The following is a 24,409-nucleotide window of genomic DNA, read 5'->3' on the forward strand; positions in this document are numbered from 1 at the left end:
GTTTACAAAATGGTGCCGTTTGTTATCGTATATCACTTTTATTTGACAGGGTAGTCATGTGGTTAAAGCAAAAACCCGGATTCGATCTCAGCTCTCACCTGAGTAAACCAACGTGATCAACAGCATCACATGTCACATGAGCTTGATTTGTACTCCGAACAGTTTCGAAACCATCTTTGGTGTAAATATCAGACGTGAATGTAGACAGGACAAAATGATCAGAGTTGTAATTGTAATGTAATAATAATAAAATGTTGGCACGCAATGGATATAATGGAGAAGGTTGAAATTAATTTCAAACATGGGCACATCAAATCAACATTGCAGAGTAGCCTACTGTTTATAAAACACATTTCTACATACTCCTCTTCCAAGACCAAAAGTTGAACAAAAATAGACGCAGGGCGGGGAATTAAATTCGCTAACACTAACAGTCCACTCCATATTTTGTGAGACACGACGGACGCTGGTTTACTGCAGAGGATTTGAGAGGAGAAAAAAACCGAGCGTGAGAAAACATTTACCGAAATTACTCGACGAATTACTGTGCCATAACCTTGCAACGAAACAATTCCAACAGTCCAAGTTGCTATCCCGACGACACAGACTCAATTTAGCAGTGCGAGTAGCGCGAGTGAACCCGTGAGAACGAAGGCTTCGAGAGCGACATAAACCCCAGCCAGCGGCAGCGGTCTCCATTTTAACTTCGAGTCCGATCTATGCCTCACGTGTCTTGGACTGTCTCTCTCACATGACCCGAGTGTTTGTTCCCGTGATCAGCACTTCCATCTACGCGTCCGTGTCACTGAATATCACATTTTATTCCAACCCTGATGGATATGCACCTCGAACAGAGTCTGGACACCGCGACAAGGTAATACAATGCCCGCCACTTCCTCTCCATCATGTATGGACGTCTCTAGCAAGCGAAGGCCTGGCCTCCATTTTCTAGAGAACAGCTTGATTATGTGTAGTATAAACTAGATACTATAAAGTGGTTTATTTTAGTCATCTTTTTGGGCAGCTAAGCTAGCAAATCCAATTAGAAAATGGTTACAGTATTGCAAACGATTGCAGCATTTCATGCAAACACGGTTATCTACGGTAGATAATTTACACTATTAGGTAAGTAATCTAAATCTTGCTAATAGTAACGCTAGGCAGCTAACTAAACTAACGTTACCTAGCTAGCTATGGCTATCAGTTTCGACAAACACTGAACTAACATTAGTTAGCTTGCTAGATAACGTTAGTTCGTTAGTTAGATATACAAAGTTGTTAGCTTACAGCTATAATGTAGTTACTACATTCATTTTGGACGTAGACATCGCTCTGCAACGAACGTTATAGTGTAGAGAATCATTGTACCATCTAAACCGCAGTGAAATATATTTTTCCATAACCAAACATTGTGTTTTCATCTGTTTGAAGCAGGTGTACAAAACCGAAAGTAAGACTCAAAAACTACATTTTAAGACCAGGACGCATAGAAATGTCACACAGAACAGATCTGCTGCTTCATAGACTTGCTTTCACTGTGATTGTATAGTGTACAATTCTATGTGAATTTGGTCAGGTCATATAAGGACATTGGTCAATTGAAATAAATTCAATAGATCCTAATCTCTGGGTTTCACATGACTGGGAATACAGATGTGTATCTGTTGGTCACAGATACCTTAAAAGGTAGGGGTGTGGATCAGAACCAGTACCTTGTCTCACACCTCTTCACTGGAACACGCCGTTGTACATGTAGATCCAGAGCATCCCAAACGTGCTCAATGGGTGACATGTAAAAGTATGCAAGCCAGGGAAGAACTGGGACATTTTCCACTTCCAGGAAGCAAAGGGTGGCTACTCTGAAGAAGCTCAAATTAGAAATATATTTTAATCAAACACATTTTTTTTTGGTTAAATGATTCCATATGATTCATAGTTTTGATGTCTTCACTATTATTCTATAATATAGAAAATAGTACAAATAAAGAGAAACCCTGGAATGAGTAGGTGTCCAAACGTTTGACTGGTACTAATATATTATTACACACAGTTGAAGTCGGAAGTTTACATACACCTTAGCCAAATACATTTAAACACAATTTTTCACAATTCCTGACATTTAATCCCAGTAAAAAATCCAGTTTTAGGTCAGTTAGGATCACCACTTTATTTCAAGAATGTGAAATATCAGAATAATAGTAGAGAATGATTTATATCAGTTTTTATGTCTTTCATCACATTCCGAGTGGGTCAGAAGTTTACATACACTCAATTAGTATTTGGTAACATTGCATTTAAATTAGTATTTGGAAACATTGCATTTAAATTAATTTAGGTCAAACGTTTCGGGTAGCCTTCCACAAGCTTCCCACAATAAGTTGGGTGAATTTTGGCCCATTCCTCCTGACAGAGCTGGTGTAACTGAGCCAGTTTTGTAGGCCTCCTTGCTCGCACACGCTTTTTCACTTCTGCCCACAAATCTTCTATAGGATTGAGGTCAGGGCTTTGTGATGGCCATTCCAATACCTTGACTTGGTTGTCCTTAAGCTATTTTGCTACACATTTGGAGGTATGCTTGGGGTCATTGTCCATTTGGGAGACCCATTTGTGACCAAGCATTAACTTTCTGACTGATGTCTTGAAATGCTGCTTCAATATATCCACAATTGTCTTTCCTCGTGATGCTATCTCTTTTGTGAAGTGCACCAGTCCCTCCTGCAGAAAAGCACCCCCACAACATGATGCTGCCACCCCGATGCTTCACGGTTGGGATGGTGTTCTTCGGCTTGCAAGTCTCCCCCTTTTTCCTCCAAACATAATGATGGCCATTATAGCCAAAGATTTCTATTTTTGTTTCATCAGACCAGAGGACATTTCTCCAAAAAGTACGATCTTTGTCCCCATGTGCAGTTGCAAACCGTAGTCTGGCTTTTTTATGGCGGTTTTGGAGCAGTGGCTTCTTCCTTGCTCTTCCTGAGTGGCCTTTCAGGTTATGTCAGTATAGGATTCGTTTTACTGTGGATATAGATAGTTTTGTACCTGTTTCCTCCAGCATCTTCACAAGGTCCTTTGCTGTTGTTCAGGGATTGATTTTCACTTTTCACACCAAAGTACGTTCATCTCTAGGAGACAAAATGCGTCTCCTTCCTGAGTGATATGACGGCTGCATAGTCCCATGGTGTTTATACTTGAGTACTATTGTTTGTACAGATGAACGTGGTACCTTCAGGCATTTGGAAATTGCTCCCAAGAATGAACCAGACTTGTGGAGGTCTACATTTTTTGTTCTGAGGTCTTGGCTGATTTCTTTTGATTTTCCCATGATGTCAAGCAGAGAGGCACTGAGTTTGCAGGTAGGCCTTGAAATACATTCACGGGTACACCTCCGATGGTCTCAAATGACGTCAATTTGCCGATCAGAATCTTCTAAAGCCATGACATTAATTTTCTCTATATTTTCCAAGCTGTTTAAAGGCACAGTCAACTTAGTGTTTGTAAACTTCTGACCCACTGGAATTGTGATACGGTGAATTATAAGTGAAATAATCTGTAAACACTTGTTGAAAAAATTACTTGTGTCATGCCAAAACTATAGTTTGTTAACAAGAAATTTGTGGAGTGGTCATGAGTCATTAAAACTTGTATGTAAACTTCCGACATACAGTTGAAGTCGGAAGTTTACATACACTTAGGTTGGAGTCATTAAAACTTGTTTTTCAACCACTCCACAAATTTCTTGTTGACAACCTATAGTTTTGGCAAGTCTGTTAGAACATCTACTTTGTGCATGACACAAGTAATTTTTCCAACAATTGTTTACAGACATTCATATTATGATGCTTCTATTCCAAGAAAAACAAAACACCTCCTGGGTTTCCTGTAGGATGGAACGGAAAATATGGCGCTGTACAACATGATGGTTCGGAGTAGGCTACAGTACTGGGCTATTTAGCTAAAGAATCCTCGTGTCGTGTGGGAGACCGTGGTTCATTTCCCCGACGGGGACGGAGGAATAGGCTGTCCTTGTAAAAAATAATTATTTCTTAACTGACTGCCTAGTTAAATAAAGGTTACACTAAGAGCATAACATTTCTACATCCTAATTGTAGTCTAACCAATACCCAAATGGAGATTCAGTCAAAATAAAAATCTCATTAATTTATCAAGACCAGTCCCCATGCTTGTCTCGGAGCAGCGCGAAATGGTGCTTAACTAGTTGTAGGCTATTGCTTCTAACTTCAATATGCTATTTTAATAAGACACCACTTTTAACAGCACATTACTCAACGCTAGTGAGACTCATGTCACCTATAGTAGATTAAAAAAATATGACCTGACTCTCCACCAATAATTCCATAGAGGATTGGAGGATATTTCTGTAATTCAGTGATGTTTTTTCCCCCATAGTTATGTATCCAAAACAAATGACAAAGTTAACATCTGCATTTTGAAAGAGTATTTTTATTTTATTAATGAAAGCATAAAGATGCCATTATTAGTTACATTGTTTTAGTTTGAACGTGCAGACTGGCACTAAGAACAGCGGAAATGTTTCCGTAGTCAGCACCATTATTAGTGCAATGCCCCTTTGTTTTGCTCTGTGCTACCCAGTGTGGCGGGGTGGGGGTCCTCCCATCCCCATGGGCTAGGTCCGTCTTCTGTACCCGGCTCTGCGGCCCTTCCCGTGGCCCCTGCCCTCGTGCCTTGAACCTTGCGCGCTTTCAATGGATACAGCTGGAGAACTGCAAGGCAATCCCATTGTGCGCCACTCAGGCGCATGACCAATATATATTGGCCTGCTAATAACAGAGTTAATAATAGATATGTGATTATATCCAAGGGGCTCTTATATTATTCTAAATTAATAATAATATTAGTTGCTTTGTTTAAATAACTATTTTGTAGATTTCATTTTTCAAATAACAAGCGAGGAAAAGGTCCGTTCTTGAACATGGGGTGAGACATTGTTACTAATTTGTAAATAAAGCCAGTTTGTTATTTGGAATGATTTATTTCTGTTTTTAGAGGGCGACAAACCAAAAAACCTACAGTCATCTCATGGGTCTCCCAGTCGAGGCCGGCACGGGTATGGAACCAGCATCTGTAGCAACATATGCACTGCTATGCAGTGTCTTAGACCGTTGCGCTACTCAGGCGCTGTACAACGTGACCAGTCGGGAGTGGGCTACAGTAAGAGCAAATTAATCCTAACCTTAGTGTAACAACAGTTTTAGCAAGTAATACTGAAGTCTTGCACAATTATCAGTTTCTATTTAGGTTTATGTTGCCCATTCGTTGTCAGAGACACAGTAGGACCCAAAAGCATAATCAGTGCTCTAACTCCCCCTTGCGCTGGTCTGGAGCAATGAACTGGTGACGCAGGGTACCGTACTAAACCACAAATCACAAAGTCCCGCAGCATAATTGCAAAACTTTTAGTGGAGCAACCACTGTATGTATGACTGCTACGGCCCGGTATAGTTATATATATATACTGCAACCCTTTACAGACGTAGAACTCAGTTACAGCAGCGTGTCGATAGCAACAATGTACTTTTTGGAGAATTAAAAAAGGTGACTCATCAAAAGCGTCTATAGGTATACCATTTCAGACAGTAGAATTCTGCTCCGGCATAGAATTATCTGAATTTTTACCCTGACAACAAACTTTGCTGATTTAATCTACTGATATTTTTTTAATGCAGTTTGCGATGGTAGGGTAGCTAGATGTGTTTTCTTTCTACTAAATGTCTTGTTAAGCCACTGTATTTAACGAATGTTAAAGTAGTTTTTTTTTAGCATAGTGTGGTCTATATTATTTGATTTACAGTTCTGATTGCCTAGTGATGGACGTTAGTCCCGCTTCATATCACCAGAGAAGGTTTTGTGTCAGCGTTTTAATAAGCCGTAGTGTAGCCTACCCTAAAAGACAAACAAACATGCTCTAGCCAAGGCGCTTTCAGGGTTAATTGATACCGGCTACCTGTAGCCTACTGTAATTCCATATTAGGGCCTTTGAGACAAAATGAATAGGCTCGGCTCTTCTACATGCACCAGACCGAAGACTGAACACACGCTTACATCATTAGCCAAGAGAAAGCGCAGGCAGGGCAGCGCCCAAGAGAGAGGATGGGGCCGTGCCTATATGATCTCGTGGTAATCCGCATCTCACAATGTCTTGTCTTGCATGCCTCGCAAATTCACCAAAGTAGCCTAAAGTTTGCCTCTTCCTCCCTGTTTTTATTTAAATTACACAACTTTTTTTGTCTATCGTGTAGTTAGGCTATAACAGGGAAAATCATGTTTTTTGATAACTGCACTGGGATTTTAATTATGTGGAGGGGAAAACAAAGGAAAAAAAACAACAGTTTTTCAGTTAGGGATGTCATTTAAACGATCCCAACTTCGTGTAAACGTTTCAATGTTCACCACTAGTATATGAGTATACACCTGCTCTTTCCATGACATAGACTTACCAGGTAAATCCAGGTGACAGCTATGATCCCTTATTGATGTCACATGTTAAATCCACTTCAATCAGTGTAGATGAAGGGGAGGAGACAGGTTAAAGAATGATTTTTAAGCATTAATACAGTTGAGACATTGTGTATGTCTGCCATTCAGAGAATGAATGGGCAAGACAAAAGATGTAAGTGCCTTTGAACGGGGTATGGTAGGTGCCAGGCGTACAGGTTTGTGTCAAGAACTGCAACACTGCTGGGGTTTTCATGCAACAACAGTTTCCCGTCAGAATCGAGAATGGTCCACCACCCAAAGGACATCTAGCCTACTTGACACAACTGTGGGACGCATTGGAGTCAACATGTGCCAACATCCCTGTGGAACGCGTTCGACACCTTAGGTGTTCCTAATGTTTGTTATGCTTTGTGTTTAATATATATATATATATATATATATATATATATATCATATTTTTTGCAGCGGTCACCACTGCTAAATTAATATAAGAAAACACTGGCCATTTGATTCTTGAAGCATTTAACATGCTAAATGTAGAATATCTCACCCATGTGGGAGGCTAGTTGAATATAAACAACTCACCCCCTTACACAAGCATCACATTTTCCCGCAACTCTGTGAGGAGGTTAGTGCTGTCCGATGTCCCAGGGATGCTGGCGAGCATACTGTAGGCCATGGTGGTTACCTCCCAAGGATTCAAGATTGAATAGACGATGGTGGAAACTGTTTTAATTTGTTTAGTCCACCAACTTCAAACAGCCACGTTGTTTTGTTATTGAAAATATATTTTACAGCGATATTTTTTTTATTTTGTATTAATTAATAAAAAATAAAAAATTGATAATAGATTCCCTACACAATGATTCCCTGCGCTATTCAAATTGAGCGAAGAGTGTAGAATTTTAGCAACCAGGAAATGACAGAGCGGTTTCTACATCGGCCCCTTGCCCCAGTCACATTTTTTTTTTAGACTTTTACTCAAGTACTATTTTACTGGATGACTTTTACTTGAGTAATTTTCTATTAAGGTATCTTTACTTTTACTGTATACTGTATGACAATTGAGTACTTTTCCCAACACTGTTGGCAGTTAGCCAAGTCACTGTAACATCTGCACTCCACTGCCATCCCCCACTCTATATGAACTTTGTCAGCTAGACCTTGCGTGCCTATATTTAGAATGTTTCCTTTGTTCATGTCTTCCTAGTCACGACAAACAAGAGGAGGAGGTCGTCCAATTAGAAGGTAAGAATTTATGGTGGGATGTATGCGTTTCAGATGCATGTGTGCCATTGTGCGTAACTTCACCATTCTGACTCTTTCACACATTTCAAAGTGCTGACATTTCAGGCATCCTCTTGAACAACCTGCTGCTTTAAAAACCGACCAAAGAACAGACCGAAAACACGTGCTTAAGTGTCAAATGTTTGTAGGCCTAGCTTTTTTTGCAATAATACTCCTTGCCTCACTCATTTCTCATCAAAGGATATCTGAGTGTTCATTTTCTCTTCCATCCTTTTATCGATCCTCTCATTCCACTGTCCCTCTCTCAGGAGACGGGGAAGGGGAGCAGACTGCTGTTACCATAGGCAGTATTCAGCAGGCCCAGGCATTCGCGGACCACAACATTCAGTACCAGTTCCGCTCTGAGGGTGGTCAGGTGGGTGTCCCCTGAACAGTGTTTATTTTTTTTAAAAAATTTTTAGAAACCTTTAACTAGCTGAATTCACATAGGTCTGTTTTTACGGTATGAGGTCAGTTTACTGCATCACTCACTCACACGAGAGCAGGGATGGGCAACTCTGGTCCCCAGGGGCCAGAGTGGTGTCATACTTTCCCCCCATCACTAGCAAACACAGGTGATTTTAAACTAATTGCATTCTAAACCGACGATCATGATTAGTTGATTATTGGAATCCGGTGTGTTAACTGGGGCTGGACACCCAATCAGGCCCCCGTGGACTGGTGCTGCCCATCCCTCCACTAGAGAATCAACCGCATCACACAATGGAAAACCCTGAATAACCCTGTAATTCAACACTAACCTCTCCGTTGAATTGAGAGCCTTTTGTTCGTTCGCTTTGAACCCAGACAGCAGAACCGGCCAGGACACTGATATAGGCCTACAGGTTTGGATGTCAAATTGGTTTGTTAATTGTTTATGTTTACGTCTGCGCTTTTGTGGACCGTCACAGTGAACGTTATATCTTCACATAAACCCTTTTTATTTTTTGGGGATGAAGGATGAAGCTAGATAGAGCTGGTCCTTTCGCTGCGCATTTGGAGTAAACACAGTTAGTGTGAGTGATCATGTGACTCCAATCCCCTTCCTGGATTGGCATGCGGCTGGTGTCACATGTTAGTCAGGAGGTGAGTCACACGATGAAGGGGTACAAATGCAGATTATTTTGAAGCTGTTTTTATATTGAATTAGGCACATTCTGCCATATAAGCATACGTTGGGTGTGTAGATCAATTGTAGGCCTAGCAGTATCATTCAATGTGCAAGGGTTTAAATTCTATAGCCTAGGGTGTGAACCTCGTAAACAACCTGCAAGTACTGAAAACACAGTGACATTAAAATGACAGTGGTCAGGCTAGAAGGCATCCCATGCTCTTTGTTGTCGAATTAATGACTCTGGTTTCTCTGTCTCCCTCTCTTCCCCAGGTGACTTACCGTGTTGTCCAGGTAACTGACCAGCAGCTGGAGGGGAGAGATGACGGGGGAGGGCCGGTTAGCGTGGTCTCCACGGCCGCCTTCCCCGGCGCTCCTCAAGCAGTGGCCCAGGTAGGTACCAGGAACCGAGGCCACTACTGTCACCCTTTGCAATAACACAGTTCCTAATGGCTAGGGAGCCTGACATATTTCACTAGTATCCAACTATTGATTGTTATACAAGTTATCTGTATATTGTTGTTGTGCAGGAATCAGGACACTTACATTTATTTATATACAGTGCCTTGCGAAAGTATTCGGCCCCCTTGAACTTTGCGACCTTTTGCCATATTTCAGGCTTCAAACATAAAGATATAAAACTGTATTTTTTTGTGAAGAATCAACAACAAGTGGGACACAATCATGAAGTGGAACGACATTTATTGGATATTTCAAACTTTTTTAACAAATCAAAAACTGAAAAATTGGGCGTGCAAAATTATTCAGCCCCCTTAAGTTAATACTTTGTAGCGCCACCTTTTGCTGCGATTACAGCTGTAAGTCGCTTGGGGTATGTCTCTATCAGTTTTGCACATCGAGAGACTGAAATTCTTTCCCATTCCTCCTTGCAAAACAGCTCGAGCTCAGTGAGGTTGGATGGAGAGCATTTGTGAACAGCAGTTTTCAGTTCTTTCCACAGATTCTCGATTGGATTCAGGTCTGGACTTTGACTTGGCCATTCTAACACCTGGATATGTTTATTTTTGAACCATTCCATTGTAGATTTTGCTTTATGTTTTGGATCATTGTCTTGTTGGAAGACAAATCTCCGTCCCAGTCTCAGGTCTTTTGCAGACTCCATCAGGTTTTCTTCCAGAATGGTCCTGTATTTGGCTCCATCCATCTTCCCATCAATTTGAACCATCTTCCCTGTCCCTGCTGAAGAAAAGCAGGCCCAAACCATGATGCTGCCACCACCATGTTTGACAGTGGGGATGGTGTGTTCAGGGTGTTGCTTTTACGCCAAACATAATGTTTTGCATTGTTGCCAAAAAGTTCAATTTTGGTTTCATCTGACGAGAGCACCTTCTTCCACATGTTTGGTGTGTCTCCCAGGTGGCTTGTGGCAAACTTTAAACGACACTTTTTATGGATATCTTTAAGAAATGTCTTTCTTGCCACTCTTCCATAAAGGCCAGATTTGTGCAATATACGACTGATTGTTGTCCTATGGACAGAGTCTCCCACCTCAGCTGTAGATGTCTGCAGTTCATCCAGAGTGATCATGGGCCTCTTGGCTGCATCTCTGATCAGTCTTCTCCTTGTACGAGCTGAAAGTTTAGAGGGACGGCCAGGTCTTGGTAGATTTGCAGTGGTCTGATACTCCTTCCATTTCAATATTATCGCTTGCACAGTGCTCCTTGGGATGTTTAAAGCTTGGGAAATATTTTTGTATCCAAATCCGGCTTTAAACTTCTTCACAACAGTATCTCGGACCTGCCTGGTGTGTTCCTTGTTCTTCATGATGCTCTCTGCACTTTTAACGGACCTCTGAGACTATCACGGTGCAGGTGCATTTATACGGAGACTTGATTACACACAGGTGGATTGTATTTATCATCATTAGTCATTTAGGTCAACATTGGATCATTCAGAGATCCTCACTGAACTTCTGGAGAGAGTTTTCTGCACTGAAAGTAAAGGGGCTGAATAATTTTGCACGCCCAATTTTTCAGTTTTTGATTTGTTAAAAAAGTTTGAAATATCCAATAAATGTCGTTCCACTTCATGATTGTGTCCCACTTGTTGTTGATTCTTCACAAAAAATACAGTTTTCTATCTTTATGTTTGAAGCCTGAAATATGGCAAAAGGTCGCAAAGTTCAAGGGGGCCGAATACTTTCGCAAGGCACTGTATATATGTCACTTGTTGTAATGAATTGTTATCAAGTAATATCCATGTCGTAAGTTAGTTGTCAGTAGGGCTTGCTAACCCTTCCCACCTTGTCCCCTGCCAGGCTGTGATCCAGAACCCTTTCAGTAATGGGGGGAGCCCCGTGGGAGAGACGCTGGGAGGGGAGACGCGCTTCGCCTACTTCCCAGCTACGGCTGTGAGCGACGGCACTGTGTCTGTGCAGACCACCTCCGACCCCACACAGGCTGGGGGTGAGTCAGCACTACCTCTACTTCTAACGCTAGGCTAGCAGTCTTCTGAGGGCAAAATACTGTCCCCCGTTTTTGGTTCAAGTCCAGACATAAAGAAGAATGACCACTTATCAAATCGACATTTGAGTACCATGACACTGTGCTGACTGAGAGATTAACTGTTCATCCCCTCAGCCACAAGGTTTGTCTCAGTGCTAGAGTCCAGTGTCACTCCTCAAGACTTTGTCACTGAAGTCTCCAACCTGCCCCATGTCTGTCTCTCGCTCTCTCTCTCTCTCTTGTTCCCATGTCATCTCTTCACCCACAGGTCAGTTCTACGTGATGATGACCCCTCCTGACGTCTTGCAGACAGGCACACAGCGAACCATAGCCCCGCGCACACACCCCTACCCTGAGTGAGTATCTACCACACCGCTTCTTCCTCTCCTCCTATGTCCCTCATATTAGAGGGACTCTGAAAGGAGAGCCCATGCACACAGTAGTCTGAGCCACTCCAGATGTTAAGCAGTCAAAAACCTACCTATGCCGTCCTTGAGTTCATCTACCACAAGCATGTCAGACATGTTTTCCAAGTAGGAACTAGCCTATACGCTTAGGTGTTATGCGGTAATTTCAACCTTTCATCAGTAATTTGACAGGATTTTTCTAGAACATCTAAGAGTTGGTTTGCTTGAGTCTGAGATGTATCAGTTAGACTGAAAAACGAAGTCACTGATTGAATATTGAAAAAGTAGTATATTGACTATTCTCTCCAAAAACTGAAAGTATAGTCGCACTGCATCCCCCCCCTATTCACTTTCACATAGATTTGGGTTGAGCAAGAGCGTGACCTGGACCTGGGTCAGACAGCACTGCGTGTGTGTGTGTCGTTTCCTTGAACACTTTGCTGTTCTTATGGGATGGATGATGTCATCACACGGTCGTTGTGTCCCTGTCCTTGTTGCCCTGGTTTCCCCCTTCCTTGTCTACTTCCTAATTTTGTTTATCTCTTTCACAATCATCAATATCATTATCATGTGATGAAGCTATTTTCCTCAAACCACTCTGAATGAGTAACACTGAATCAAAAACCAAACTGTTAACTCTGGTTAATCCATGCTGAAAATCTAAATAATCTCTCATGCCAAATGGATGATTAATGATATTTGTGTCAGTGAATTAATTTGACATTAGTGTTCTGGTTAATTTAGGAAATGTAATTTCAATGTGCTTATTTTTCTATGAAGACATACTGCATGCCCAGAGCCAAGGGCTGTGAGTAAATTGTAAACATGCCCATAAACTAACATATTATCTAGAAGGGGGATTGCCAGGCAAGTGTTTGAATATAAAATAAGGAGTTGTGTGTTTTTTTGTTATGAGATTGTTTCAAGGGTTCTGCACATAAGGGAAATGGATTGGAAGAATGGTTCCAAAGTGTTTTTTTTATTTGACATAATGCCATGCTTGTTTTGCCATCCAGAACGAACACATGATCCTCGCAAATCTAATTTGTGTTGGACTGAGTGGATATCCCTTGCCTTGCCATTTCCCTGCCTGTATGTGATGAACTCTTATTCTCAGGCCTGAAGAGCAACATGGAGCTTCTTATATTCTGGGGGGGAAAAATACATTTTACAATATACACTGCTCAAAAAAATAAAGGGAACACTAAAATAACACATCCTAGATCTGAATGAATGAAATATTCTTATTAAATACTTTTTTCTTTACATAGTTGAATGTGCTGACAACAAAATCACACAAATTATCAATGGAAATCAAATGTATCAACCCATGGAGGTCTGGATTTGGAGTCGCACTCAAAATTAAAGTGGAAAACCACACTACAGGCTCATCCAACTTTGATGTAATTTCCTTAAAGTCAAAATGAGGCTCAGTAGTGTGTGTGGCCTCCACGTGCCTGTATAACCTCCCTACAACGCCTGGGCATGCTCCCGATGAGGTGGCGGATGGTCTCCTGAGGGATCTCCTCCCGGACCTGGACTGAAGCATCCGCCAACTCCTAGACAGTCTGTGGCGTTGGTGGATGGAGCGAGACATGATGTACCAGATGTGCTCAATTGGATTCAGGTGTGGGGAACGGGCGGGCCAGTCCATAGCATCAATGCCTTCCTCTTGCAGGAACTGCTGACACACTCCAGCCACATGAGGTCTAGCATTGTCTTGCATTAGGAGGAACCCAGGGCCAACCGCACCAGCATATGGTCTCACAAGCGGTCTGAGGATCTCATCTCGGTGCCTAATGGCAGTCAGGCTACCTCTGGCAAGCACATGGAGGGCTGTGCGGCCCCCCAAAGAAATGCCACCCCACACCATGACTGACCCACCGCCAAACCGGTCATGCTGGAGGATGTTGCAGGCAGCAGAATGTTCTCCACGGTGTCTCCAGACTCTGTCACGTCTGTCACATGTGCTCAGTGTGAACCTGCTTTCATCTGTGAAGAGCACAGGGTGCCAGTGGCGAATTTGCCAATCTTGGTGTTCTCTGGCAAATGCCAAACGTCCTGCATGGTGTTGGGCTGTAAGCACAACCCCCACCTGTGGACGTCGGGCCCTCATACCACCCTCACGTAGTCTGTTTCTGACCGTTTGAGCAGACACATGCACATTTGTGGCCTGCTGGAGGTCATTTTGCAGGGCTCTGGCAGTGCTCCTCCTGCTCCTCCTTGCACAAAGGCAGAGGTAGCGGTCCTGCTGCTGGGTTGTTGCCCTCCTACGGCCTCCTCCACATCTCCTGATGTACTGGCCTGTCTCCTGGTAGCGCCTCCATGCTCTGGACACTACGCTGACAGACACCGCAAACCTTCTTGCCACAGCTCGCATTGATGTGTCATCCTGGATGAGCTGCACTACCTGAGCCACTTGTGTGGGTTGTAGACTCTGTCTCATGCTACCACTAGAGTGAAAGCACCGCCAGCATTCAAAAGTGACCAAAACATCAGCCAGGAAGCATAGGAACTGAGAAGTGGTCTGTGGTCACCACCTGCAGAACCACTCCTTTATTGGGGGTGTCTTGCTAATTGCCTATAATGTCCACCTATTGTCTATACCATTTGCACAACAGCATGTGAAATTTATTGTCAATCAGTGTTGCTTCCTAAGTGGAGAGTTTGATTTCACAGAAGTGTGATTGACTTGGAGTTACATTGTGTTATTTAAGTGTTCCTTTTTATTTTTTTGAGCAGTGTAGCTTTAGGTAAAGGGGATGGTCATCAATTTGCACGCAGTAAGGTGTTGGGGTATGGGTTTGCTATTAAGACTGATCTTGACTCTTCCCAAGTTCTTTAGGCTTCTTGGGGCTTTTGTGTGGGATGTTCATACAAGACCAGTCCAGTTGTTGTATGTCTAGTTCTAGTTTTGGGCTGCAGTGATTCCCCAGTTCTCTTTGGCTACCAGTAAAGCTTTTATCTACTTCACTGTTAAATGTACAGCCTTAAAGGGATGGATACCACTGCAGTGTGTGCTGTTGTCTAGGGAGGGCTTGTTTTTCCTGTGTTTTGCCATTCTATTCCCCCTTTCCATATGTTTTTCTTGTGTGTGATAATTTGTGTAATTTGTCATTTATTCTTTCATCAACAACGCATAAACTAATCCATGACTGAACATATTTGATCTGTGCAAATAAATGAAATTAAATGAAAACTTCCACCGCTTACCTGCCGTTCGCAGAGACGAAACCGAGATGCTGCAACATGACGGTTTAAACTGGTGAGGACAACTTCCACATCCCCTCCCACTGCAACCAATAAACCAATGAAATTAGGCCTAGATCATATACCACAAAGAAGAAAGAACAATCACACCAGCTCCCTATTCCCCCTTCATTTAGTACAATTCCCTGGTGATTATGTTAGACCCTTGATGTGACTGAGCTACATTTGGCATTGGAAAGTGTGTGTGTGTGTACTCTTTGATGGTAGTCCTGATGCAGTATTGCAACGAGTTGTGTTTCTGTTCAGTTCTGTAAGACCTTGAATAGCTAGGTTAAAGTAAAAACAGCCCCCTTTGTTTTAGCTTGCTTTTAATTGCTTTTACTCATTAGATGCGAAAAAGGTAAGGGCACTGTGTGAACACCAGCCATTTTGGTTTAATTTATGACACAATTCATTAGACGGATTAAAGCTTTGTCAAAGTAAGTGCTGTCGAATTGTATTAGTATACTGTCACGGCCCTGCACATCTCGTCCCCAGTGCCTTCATGAGCTCATCTGACTGTCACGTATGGGGAACTTAATTAAAGAATACCACGGGGAAGACACGTATAGGAAAAACAGTTGTCATTAGCCATACTCTGGACACCAATGCGACAACATCGCAATTTAGGATTATAATGAAGCCCGCGCCTTAGACTGTCTCCGGGGTATAGCAGGGAAGGACACAGACACCTCCAAGAAATCTGCCTGTCCAGATGGTCGTCAGACAGTCGGTAATACAGTAATTCCAGTCACTGCGTCTCGCTGTCGGCACCAAGGTGGTGTTATTACCTCATATGCTGCCCCATACGGCTGCTTCAGATCAGCACGGCTGCCCACGGCGGTGCAGGGCGGCCCCCCTGCAGAGTACGGCGCTGGTGCCTGAGTGGAGTGTAATTGTAAAAGGGTCAGGTGCTTTGAGATAGTGGTTCTGGTGGGGGATTCCTGCACTGGATTAGTTGCGTGGAGCGCTGTAGTCTGAAGATTTTTTATTTTGGTCTGAAGAGTTAGAGACATTAAACTAGCTGTTTGCACCTGTTTGTATGGAGGTGGACAGAGGACTCCCAGGTTTTGAAAACGGGTGAAAAGTTCTATTTATTTTTGTCTGTAGGAAAATGGATGGCCCACGGACACCCAGAGATGAAAGGAGGAGAGCTCAACACAATGAAGGTAAGCAAAGGGAAGGGCCTACTTCACCCACAATCCTCCCCGGTTCAATGTTCTCTCCGAGCCAATATAAACTACCGTTCAAAAGTTTGGGGTCACTTAGAAATGTCCTTGTTTTCCATGAAACATACATGAAATGAGTTGCAAAATGAATAAGAAATATAGTGAAGACATTGACAAGGTTATAAATAATGATTTTTAATTGAAATAATAATTGTATCTTTCAAACTTTCATCAAATAATCCTCCATTTGCAGCAATTACAGCCTTGCAGACCTTTGGCATTCTAGTTGTCAATTTGTTGAGGTAATCTGAAGACATTTCACCCCATGCTTCCTGAAGCCCCTCCCACAAGTTGGATTGGCTTGATGGGCACTTCTTACGTACCATACGGTCAAGCTGCTTCCACAACAGCTCAATAGTGTTGAGATCCGGTGACTGTGCTGGCCACTCCATTATAGTCAGATTACCAGCTGACTGCTTCTTCCCTAAATAGTTATTGCATAGTTTGGAGCTGTGCTTTGGGTCATTGTCCTGTTGTAGGAGGAAATTGTCTCCAATTAAGTGTCGTCCACAGGGCGTTGCAAAATGGAGTGATAGCCTAACTTCTTCAAGATCCCATTTACCCTGTACAAATCTCCCACTTTACCACCACCAAAGCACCCCCAGACCATCATATTGCCTCCATGCTTGACAGATGGTGTCAAGCACTCAATCAGCATCTTTTCATTTTTTCCGGGTCTCACAAATGTTCTTTGTCATCCGAACACCTCAAACTTAGATTAGTCTGTCCATAACACTTTTTTCCCCCAATCTTCCTCTGTCTAGTGTCTGTTCTTTTGCCTATCTTTAAAAGTAAAAGATTATTAGCCAGTCTGAGATATGACTTTTTCTTTGCAACTCTGCCTAGAAGGCCAGCATCCCAGAGTCGCCGCTTCACTGTTGACATTGAGACTGGTGTTTTGCGGGTACTGTTTAATGAAGCTGCCAGTTGAGGACTTGTGAGGCGTCTATTTCTCAAACTAGACATTCTAATGTACTGTCCTCTTGCTCAGTTGTGCATTTTGCGCTGTTCTGTGAAGGGAGTAGTACACACAGAGCTGTACGAGATCTTCAGTTTCTTGGCAATTTCTGATATGGAATAGCCTTCATTTCTCAGAACAAGAATAGACCTACGAGTTTCAGAAGAAAGTACTTTGTTTCTGTCCTAACATAATTGCAAAAAGGGTTTTCTAATGATCAATTAGCCTTTTTAAAATGATAAACTTAGATTAGCTAACACAACGTGCCATTGGAACACAGGAGTGATGGTTGCTGATAATGGGCCTCTGTACGCCTATGTAGATATTCCTTTAAAAATCAGCTGTTTCCAGCTACAATAGTCATTTACAACATTAACAATGTCTACACTCTATTTCTGATCAATTTGATGTTATTTTAATGGACAAAAAATGTACTTTTCTTTCAAAAACAAGGACATTTCTAGGTGACCCCAAACTTTTGAACGGTAGTGTTTGTTAACCATGCAACTCTGTGCTTTACTTCTGCATTCCAAGATACACTACATGGTAAAAGTATATGGACTCATTCTAAAATCATGGAAATTAATATGGAGTTGGTCCCCCTCTTTGCTGCTATAACAGCATCCACTCTTCTGGGAAGGCTTTCCACTAGATGTTGGAACATTGCTGCGGGGACTTACTTCCATTCAGCCACGAGCATTAGTGATGTTGGGCGACTAGGCCTGGCTCACAGTCTGCATTCCAATTAATCCCAAAGGTATTAGGTGGGGTTGAGGTCAGGGCTCTGTGCAGGCTAGTCAAGTTATTCCACACTGATCTTGACAAACCACTTCTGCATGGACTTTGCATTGTGCACTGCATTGTCATTCTAAAACAGGAAAGGGCCTTCTCCAAATTGTTGCCACAAAGTCAGAATGTCATTGTATGCTTTAGCGTTAAGATTTCCATTCACTGGAACTAAGGGGTCTAGCCCGAACCATTAAAAACAGACCCAGACCATTATACCTCCTCCACCAAACTTTACAGTTGGCACTGTGCATTCGGGCAGGTAGCATTCTCCTGGCATCCGCCAAACCCAGATTAATCCGTCGAATTGCCAGATGGTGAAGTATGATTCATCACTCCAGAGAACGAGTTTCCACTGCTCCAGAGTCCAATGGCTATGAGCTTTACACCACTCCAGCCGATGCTTGGCATTGCTCATGGTGATCTTAGGCTTGTGTGCGGCTCCTCGGCCGTGGAAACCCATTTAACGAAACTCCCGACAAACCGTTCTTGTGCTGACTTTGCTTCCAGAGGCAGTTTGGAACTCTGTAGTGAGTGTTGCAACTGATGACATACGATTTTTACACGCTATGCGCTTCAGCACTCGGCATTCCCGTTCTGTGAGCTTGTGCGGCCTACCACTTCGTGGCTGAGCTGTTGTTACTCTTAAACGTTTCCTATTCACAATAACAGTACTTACAGTTGACCGGGGAAGCTCTAGCAGGGCAGAAATTTGACTAACTGACTTGTTGGAAAGGTCGCATCCTGTAACGGTGCCATGTCGAAAGTCACTGAGCTCTTCAGTAAGGGCCATTCTACTGCCAATGCTTGTCCGTGGAGATTACATGGCTTTGTGCCTGATTTTATGCACCTTCAGCAACGGTGTGGTTGAAATAGTTGAATCTACTCATTTGAATGGGAGTCCACATACTTTTGGCCATGTAGTGTATGCAATATCATGTTGAATTTATTTTTAAATTAGCTGCACCTTGTGATTTTTTTTCATTTTTGAAACCAAAGCCACATTAAGTGAACAATATAATTTTTTCCTAATTCTATCCCAGAGGCACTTTAAGGACTTTCATTTTGTATATCAACCAACCACTAGAGGCTGCTGTTGAACTGTCAGATGTTCCCACAATGTCACATATTCAAGGCATACAGAGAGAAATATCCACATAGACCCTAACCACTCTCTGCATGTAACCCTATTGTTCACCTCTATCTCTGAACCTGTTCTCTGTGTCTCAACAGTTGAGAGGCGGCGGAGAGACAAGATCAACAATTGGATTGTCACGCTCTCCAAAATCATCCCCGACTGCAACATAGACAGCACCAAGACGGGGGCTGTAAGTCACTCTGTAAGGCACTCTCAGCAGCTTTGTCGTGTGTGTGTGTACACATTTTAATATATTTGTGAGTACCAGAAGTCCTCACAAGAATGGTAAACCAACTTAAATTCAGAGAAGTGAGGACATATTGCCGGTCCTCCCTTGTATGAAGGCTATATTAAGCTTAGGGAAAATAATATTTTTAATTGGAGTCAATTGTGTGGGTGCAGGGGGGTGTTTGCATTCATTTAGGTAGGGGTAGGGGTGTGTGTGTGTGTGTGTGTACGCATGAGTATTGGTATTTTATTAGGATCCTCAATAGCTGTTGCAAAAGCATCGGCTACTCTTCCTGTCGTCCACACGGCAAGATGTCTTAATGAACTCCTTTCTCCTTCCCCCAGAGTAAAGGGGGCATCCTGTCTAAGGCGTGTGACTACATCCGAGAGCTCCGTCAGAATAACCAGAGGCTCCTGGACGGTGTCAAAGAGGTGGAGAGAGTACAGGTGGACAACGAGCTCTGCAGACAGCAGGTAAAACAGCCTAGAAAGAATGCTATCACAAAGAATCAGAGGCCTAGCCTGGACCCGGATCTTGCCAACTTCTATGGTCATTGTCAGGCACAACATTGTAGTTGGCAAGACCGCACAAACTGTTTTGGGACCAGGCTATCACATAGCATCAGATGCCTGCGAACAGAAACGGTTAATGTTCAAACAAATGTAGGCATTTGACGTTCATTTAACGTTAATGTTACATCTTGACAACCGAAGTGCCATTTTTACTTCAAAATGAAGTTATAGAATTGTATGGAGAGCGTTTTGCCTTTCATTTCTTATTGAATCCCAAAGCACCATTCTTCATGTCCTCATTGTAATGCTCAGAAGTGAACAGTCTCCAGTCCTGTTGGGGATAGAGAGGCAGTGAGTGTGTGATAGCCCAGAGGAGAAGCTGGGATGATAGTACAGTACCTTGAGATTTAAAACAGATTGATGTTATGTCCAGGATTGTCCAAAACTTTTGTTGAAAAGTGTATAAAACAGACGTTTCTGTGTAAGTTCTTCAATCATTGAAAGAGCAAGTGAGGCCTAGAAGTTGACGTATTTTGTTAAGTTGCTGCTAATTCATTGATTACATTGAGGACACCCGTTGTTTTTCGTTGGCGGACATTGTTGTTGTTTGTCTCAGATCGAGGAGCTGAAGAATGAGAATGCCCTTCTCCGAGCGCAACTCCAGCAGCACGGCATCGAGAGCGTGGGCGAGACGCCGCCACAATGAACGAGGGAGACTGGGAGAGCAGGACGGGTAGAAGGAAGAGGAGGACGAGGCAGACTGGAGACGACACGTAGGAACAAAACAAAATGAACGAGCTACTGACAAATCACTGTTTTTCAGTCGCAGACAGTTAGTCTTCCATGGCCTTGTCTTTAAGGCTGCATCCGAGACTCTTGGCAGGCTCCTGCTGCTTTGTTGGCTGCACTTGACTGATCCAGGATCAGTCGAAATGACAAAAGAAGCTACCATGTAGACAACAGACGTGTCTCAGAGAGAGAACCGGTCGCAACCAGCAGAGAAACCCTCTACTAGCCCAGCTCCTCCCTCCCATTGACATTGGATATTTTGTTATTGAGTTGTTTTCCCATTCTCTTCAGTCATATTTTATTTTAGTCTGTATTTGTGGTTGAGGTTCATATTACCATTTTTTGTTACGTTAGTGGTTTTAAATTATTAGTTTGTGTATTGTTAAAAATCTGCCCAGAAAGACTCATTTAGGAGATCCGATGTATCCTAGAGGAATAGATGATGTATGGGTGAGAGTGTGGTAGGTTACCAGTCAGTAGAACAGAAACACGATACAAATAAACCGCTGCATTGCAGATCTATGTGAAAGAATGGCTTGATAGTTGGCAATATTATTAGGTGTTTTCAAAGGTGACACCGATATACAGTGAGCTCAAAGTATTGGGATGTGACACATTTTTTTGTTTTGGCTCTGTCCTCCAGCACTTTGAGATGATACAATGACTGAGGTTAAAGTGCAGACTGTCAGCTTTAGTTTTGTTGTATTTTAATCCATATCGGGTGAACCGTTTTAGAAATGACAGTACTTCTTGTACATTCCCCCCCATTTTTTAAGAGACCAAAAGTATTTGGATGTATTCATGTGTATTAAAGTAGTCCAAAGTTGAGAATTTGGTCCCATATTCCTAGCACGCAATGATTACAGAAAGCTTGTGACTCTACAAACTTTTCTGTGAACGTCATTTTCTGTTTGTTTTAGATTGATTTCTATTGGCCACAAAATAATCTGAAACGATGGTAAATAATACATTGTCATTTTGGAGACACTTTTATTGTAAATTAGTTTCTAAACACGTCTACATTAATATGGATGCTACCGTGATTACTAATAGTCCTGAATGAATCGTGAATCATGATGAGTGAAAGTTCGACAGATATCATGCCTCCAAGACATGCTAACCTCTCACCATTACAATAATGGGAGGATAGCATTGTTGGGGGGGGGGTTAAGATATTTATGCCTCTAACTTTCTCACTCGTCATTATTCACGATTCATTCAGGTCTATCTGTAATCATCAAACACAACCAAACAAACAGCAAATGCAGCCAACTAGTTTGAATAGTCACAAGCTTGATGTAATCATTGCGTGCTAGGACTATGGGACCAAATACTAAACCTTTTGAGTACTTTAATACACATAAATGAATTCGTCACAGGGGGGGACTTACTATGTACAAAAAGTGCTGACTATGTACAAAATGTGCTTTCTAAACAGCACCCGATATGTATGAAAATACCCTCAAATTTAAAGCTGACAGTCTATACTTTAACCTCAGTCATTTTCTCATTCCAAATCCAAAGTCCTGGAGTACAGAGCCAAAACAACATGAAATGTGTTACTGTCCCAATACTTTGAGCTCACTATCTCAAGGATGCAATTTTGGGGTACCCGGAGGAATAGCTGTGCTTTGCCCAATATCACAGTTTACAGTGCCTGCATTAACAGACCTGTTTTTAAAATAGCATCCATGCAACATTATATAAATGTTTCATGTTGAAGTAAAGCCAATGGCCACTGGCGGAAGTGGGAAATTTAAGTGGTAATCAATAATTAATTTACTGTACTCTGGCCCTTTTCTACAATTATGCAATTTAATACACAATCTTTAAGGCTGGTTTGAGACTGTGGCCGGGTTAGATTTGATAGACCACTGATACGGCCTCTGAAAGGTTGAGCTCTTAAAATGTCACCTGACATATGAAGTGAGTGCAAATGTAAATTATTCTGGGTGGAACATCACAGGTTGTATCCGAAATGGCACCCTATTATGTCGTGCACTACTTTTGACCAACAGTAGTGATTTATGTAGGGGATAGGGTGCCATTTCAGACACTACTGAGTTTTTAATTTCAACATTGTGTCACGTTAAACTCACTCTTGAGAAAGCGGATTGAGTTCACTGCTAAGCTAAATTTAGCGGCTACAGAAGTCTGGATGTTTTTTGCGAATGTGCGTATGATGTGTCTTTGTGTGTAAGAATAACCACAAGTATCATGTTTTGGCTTTTATTTTTGTAACCAACACATCAAATGGAGCTTAATGCACCCAAGGAAAAATACTCTCTGGAGAGAATAAATGAACCAACTCACTGCTCAAGATAGAAACCAAGAACAGAGAATCTTCCCGTCCTTGCACTTCGTATCTGCTCTGAATTTCCTCTCCTTGCAAACAGTAATGGTTGCTAATAAAGACTTGGGAAAACATTTCATCTCAGACACTCTTTCACTCATCTAGGACAATAACCAAGTTGAAATGCATTGAAAGTGCAAACAGGCAAGTTGATGATGATGATGATGATGATAATACCAATGTTATTGATGACTGGATTTGCGTCATGCATTTTGTTCTGAAATTGGGGAATGGGAATAGGTACATATGTGTTTTAGTCCCTAATCAGGGAGTTTTAGACATGTAGTCTGCCTCCGGCATCAGCAAAGCAGCACTAATACTCAACCCTGCGAAACGTCATGTGTACTCCTATGATTCCACCTCGACAAGCTCTCCTACTCTATGGCCTTGTGCTTTGTAAGTGCAAAATAAAATTGTTACCCTGTTTTGCTCGATACTGTCTCTCAGAACTGTTGCTCTTCAGCTGAATAAAGCCGAAGTAGATTGATAATGTTTATTTTGCAGTCAAATTCTTCACGTTTAGTGGGAAGTGAGCACTGTCAATTATGGTGAAAATAACTAATATGTTAGCGAAAGGAAATTGTTGGCTATAGTTTGTTTTTTTGTTTGTTTGCTGTAGTTAATTTTGTTTGTCCCCTTTAGCAGACGTGCTATTCTCAGGTTAGATTATAAGACTTTTCTAAGTAAAATTGCAGAAAAATAAATAATTGACTTGCAAATAACCTTGTCAGCATGTGTTCTGGCTCATTGTCTTTTCCCCTACTAATGTATTCATAATTATTAATTTACTTTGGATTAAAATCAAGATCATAAGGATAAAGGCATGCCTACTAAAATTGTATATTAATAACAAAGGTTGAATAGAATTAATGATGGTTAATAAGACATTGAAGGCACATGGGTGAATAATGTAGCCTGGGTGCCAGTCTGTTTCTGTTCTTGCCAACTCCTTTTGGAATTGTCAGGCCAAAGCAAACATGTTTGACACTGACAGCAATGGAGTAGACGAGCACAAACCAATCTGGGCCCCAGCCATGAATAATGATCACGGTAAAGGTAGAAAGAGCCGTCCTCATTATAAGCTGCAACAGATGGTTGCTCATTTTATTTTTCTGAAATAAATACAAAAATCTGGTAGTAAGATGATCCTATTATTGAACTATGTTCTGCAGCAGGTGTGTGGTGTCACATCCACACGTGTGTGTGTTTCATTCTGTGTCGATGGACAACCCGTAGGCATTGAGACAACTCCTGCCTGGGCCCCTCTTTCAGGTGGTATTTCACAAAGGATTTGGGGGCAGAGATGGGCAAAATTCATAAAAATACAAAATACCCACAATACCAAAATATACTAAAAAAATACTGTTGCCAAAATCTATTTAATTAAAATACAAAATACATGCATTTTTAAAATATAGT

General features: G+C 42.0%; 1 protein-coding gene across 6 annotated transcripts; it reads left to right on the top strand.

Annotated features, from left to right (window-relative positions):
- Positions 1 to 20: 20 nt before the first annotated feature.
- Positions 21 to 23,718, top strand: LOC110516767 (upstream stimulatory factor 2). Of its 6 annotated transcripts, none has more exons than XM_021595128.2 (11): positions 21 to 874; positions 7,688 to 7,725; positions 8,037 to 8,140; positions 9,149 to 9,268; positions 11,154 to 11,301; positions 11,609 to 11,696; positions 14,974 to 15,012; positions 16,107 to 16,165; positions 19,203 to 19,309; positions 19,681 to 19,809; positions 20,465 to 23,718. In XM_021595128.2, exons 1-11 carry the CDS (start codon positions 834 to 836, stop codon positions 20,552 to 20,554), a joined length of 963 nt encoding a protein of 320 aa, XP_021450803.1. In that variant the 5' UTR covers positions 21 to 833; the 3' UTR covers positions 20,555 to 23,718. The 6 variants fall into 6 exon arrangements, with proteins under 6 accessions (XP_021450803.1, XP_021450818.1, XP_021450797.1 ...); XM_021595122.2 differs by having other exon boundaries at positions 22 to 874; positions 8,034 to 8,140; XM_021595139.2 differs by having other exon boundaries at positions 22 to 874; positions 19,203 to 19,297.
- The last annotated feature ends 691 nt before the right edge of the window (positions 23,719 to 24,409 follow it).

This window comes from Oncorhynchus mykiss, chromosome 3, assembly GCF_013265735.2.
Source record: "Oncorhynchus mykiss isolate Arlee chromosome 3, USDA_OmykA_1.1, whole genome shotgun sequence".
In the NCBI taxonomy this organism is placed as follows: Eukaryota; Metazoa; Chordata; class Actinopteri; order Salmoniformes; family Salmonidae; genus Oncorhynchus; species Oncorhynchus mykiss.

Excerpts from the sequence above, each read along its gene's own strand:
- LOC110516767 (XM_021595122.2), top strand. The coding sequence starts at position 834 with ATGGATATGCACCTCGAACAGAGTCTGGACACCGCGACAAG. Across the intron at positions 9,269-11,153 it reads CTCCTCAAGCAGTGGCCCAG|GCTGTGATCCAGAACCCTTT; the intron begins GTAGGTACCAGG and ends GTCCCCTGCCAG. Across the intron at positions 11,697-14,973 it reads CGCACACACCCCTACCCTGA|AGACGAAACCGAGATGCTGC; the intron begins GTGAGTATCTAC and ends TGCCGTTCGCAG.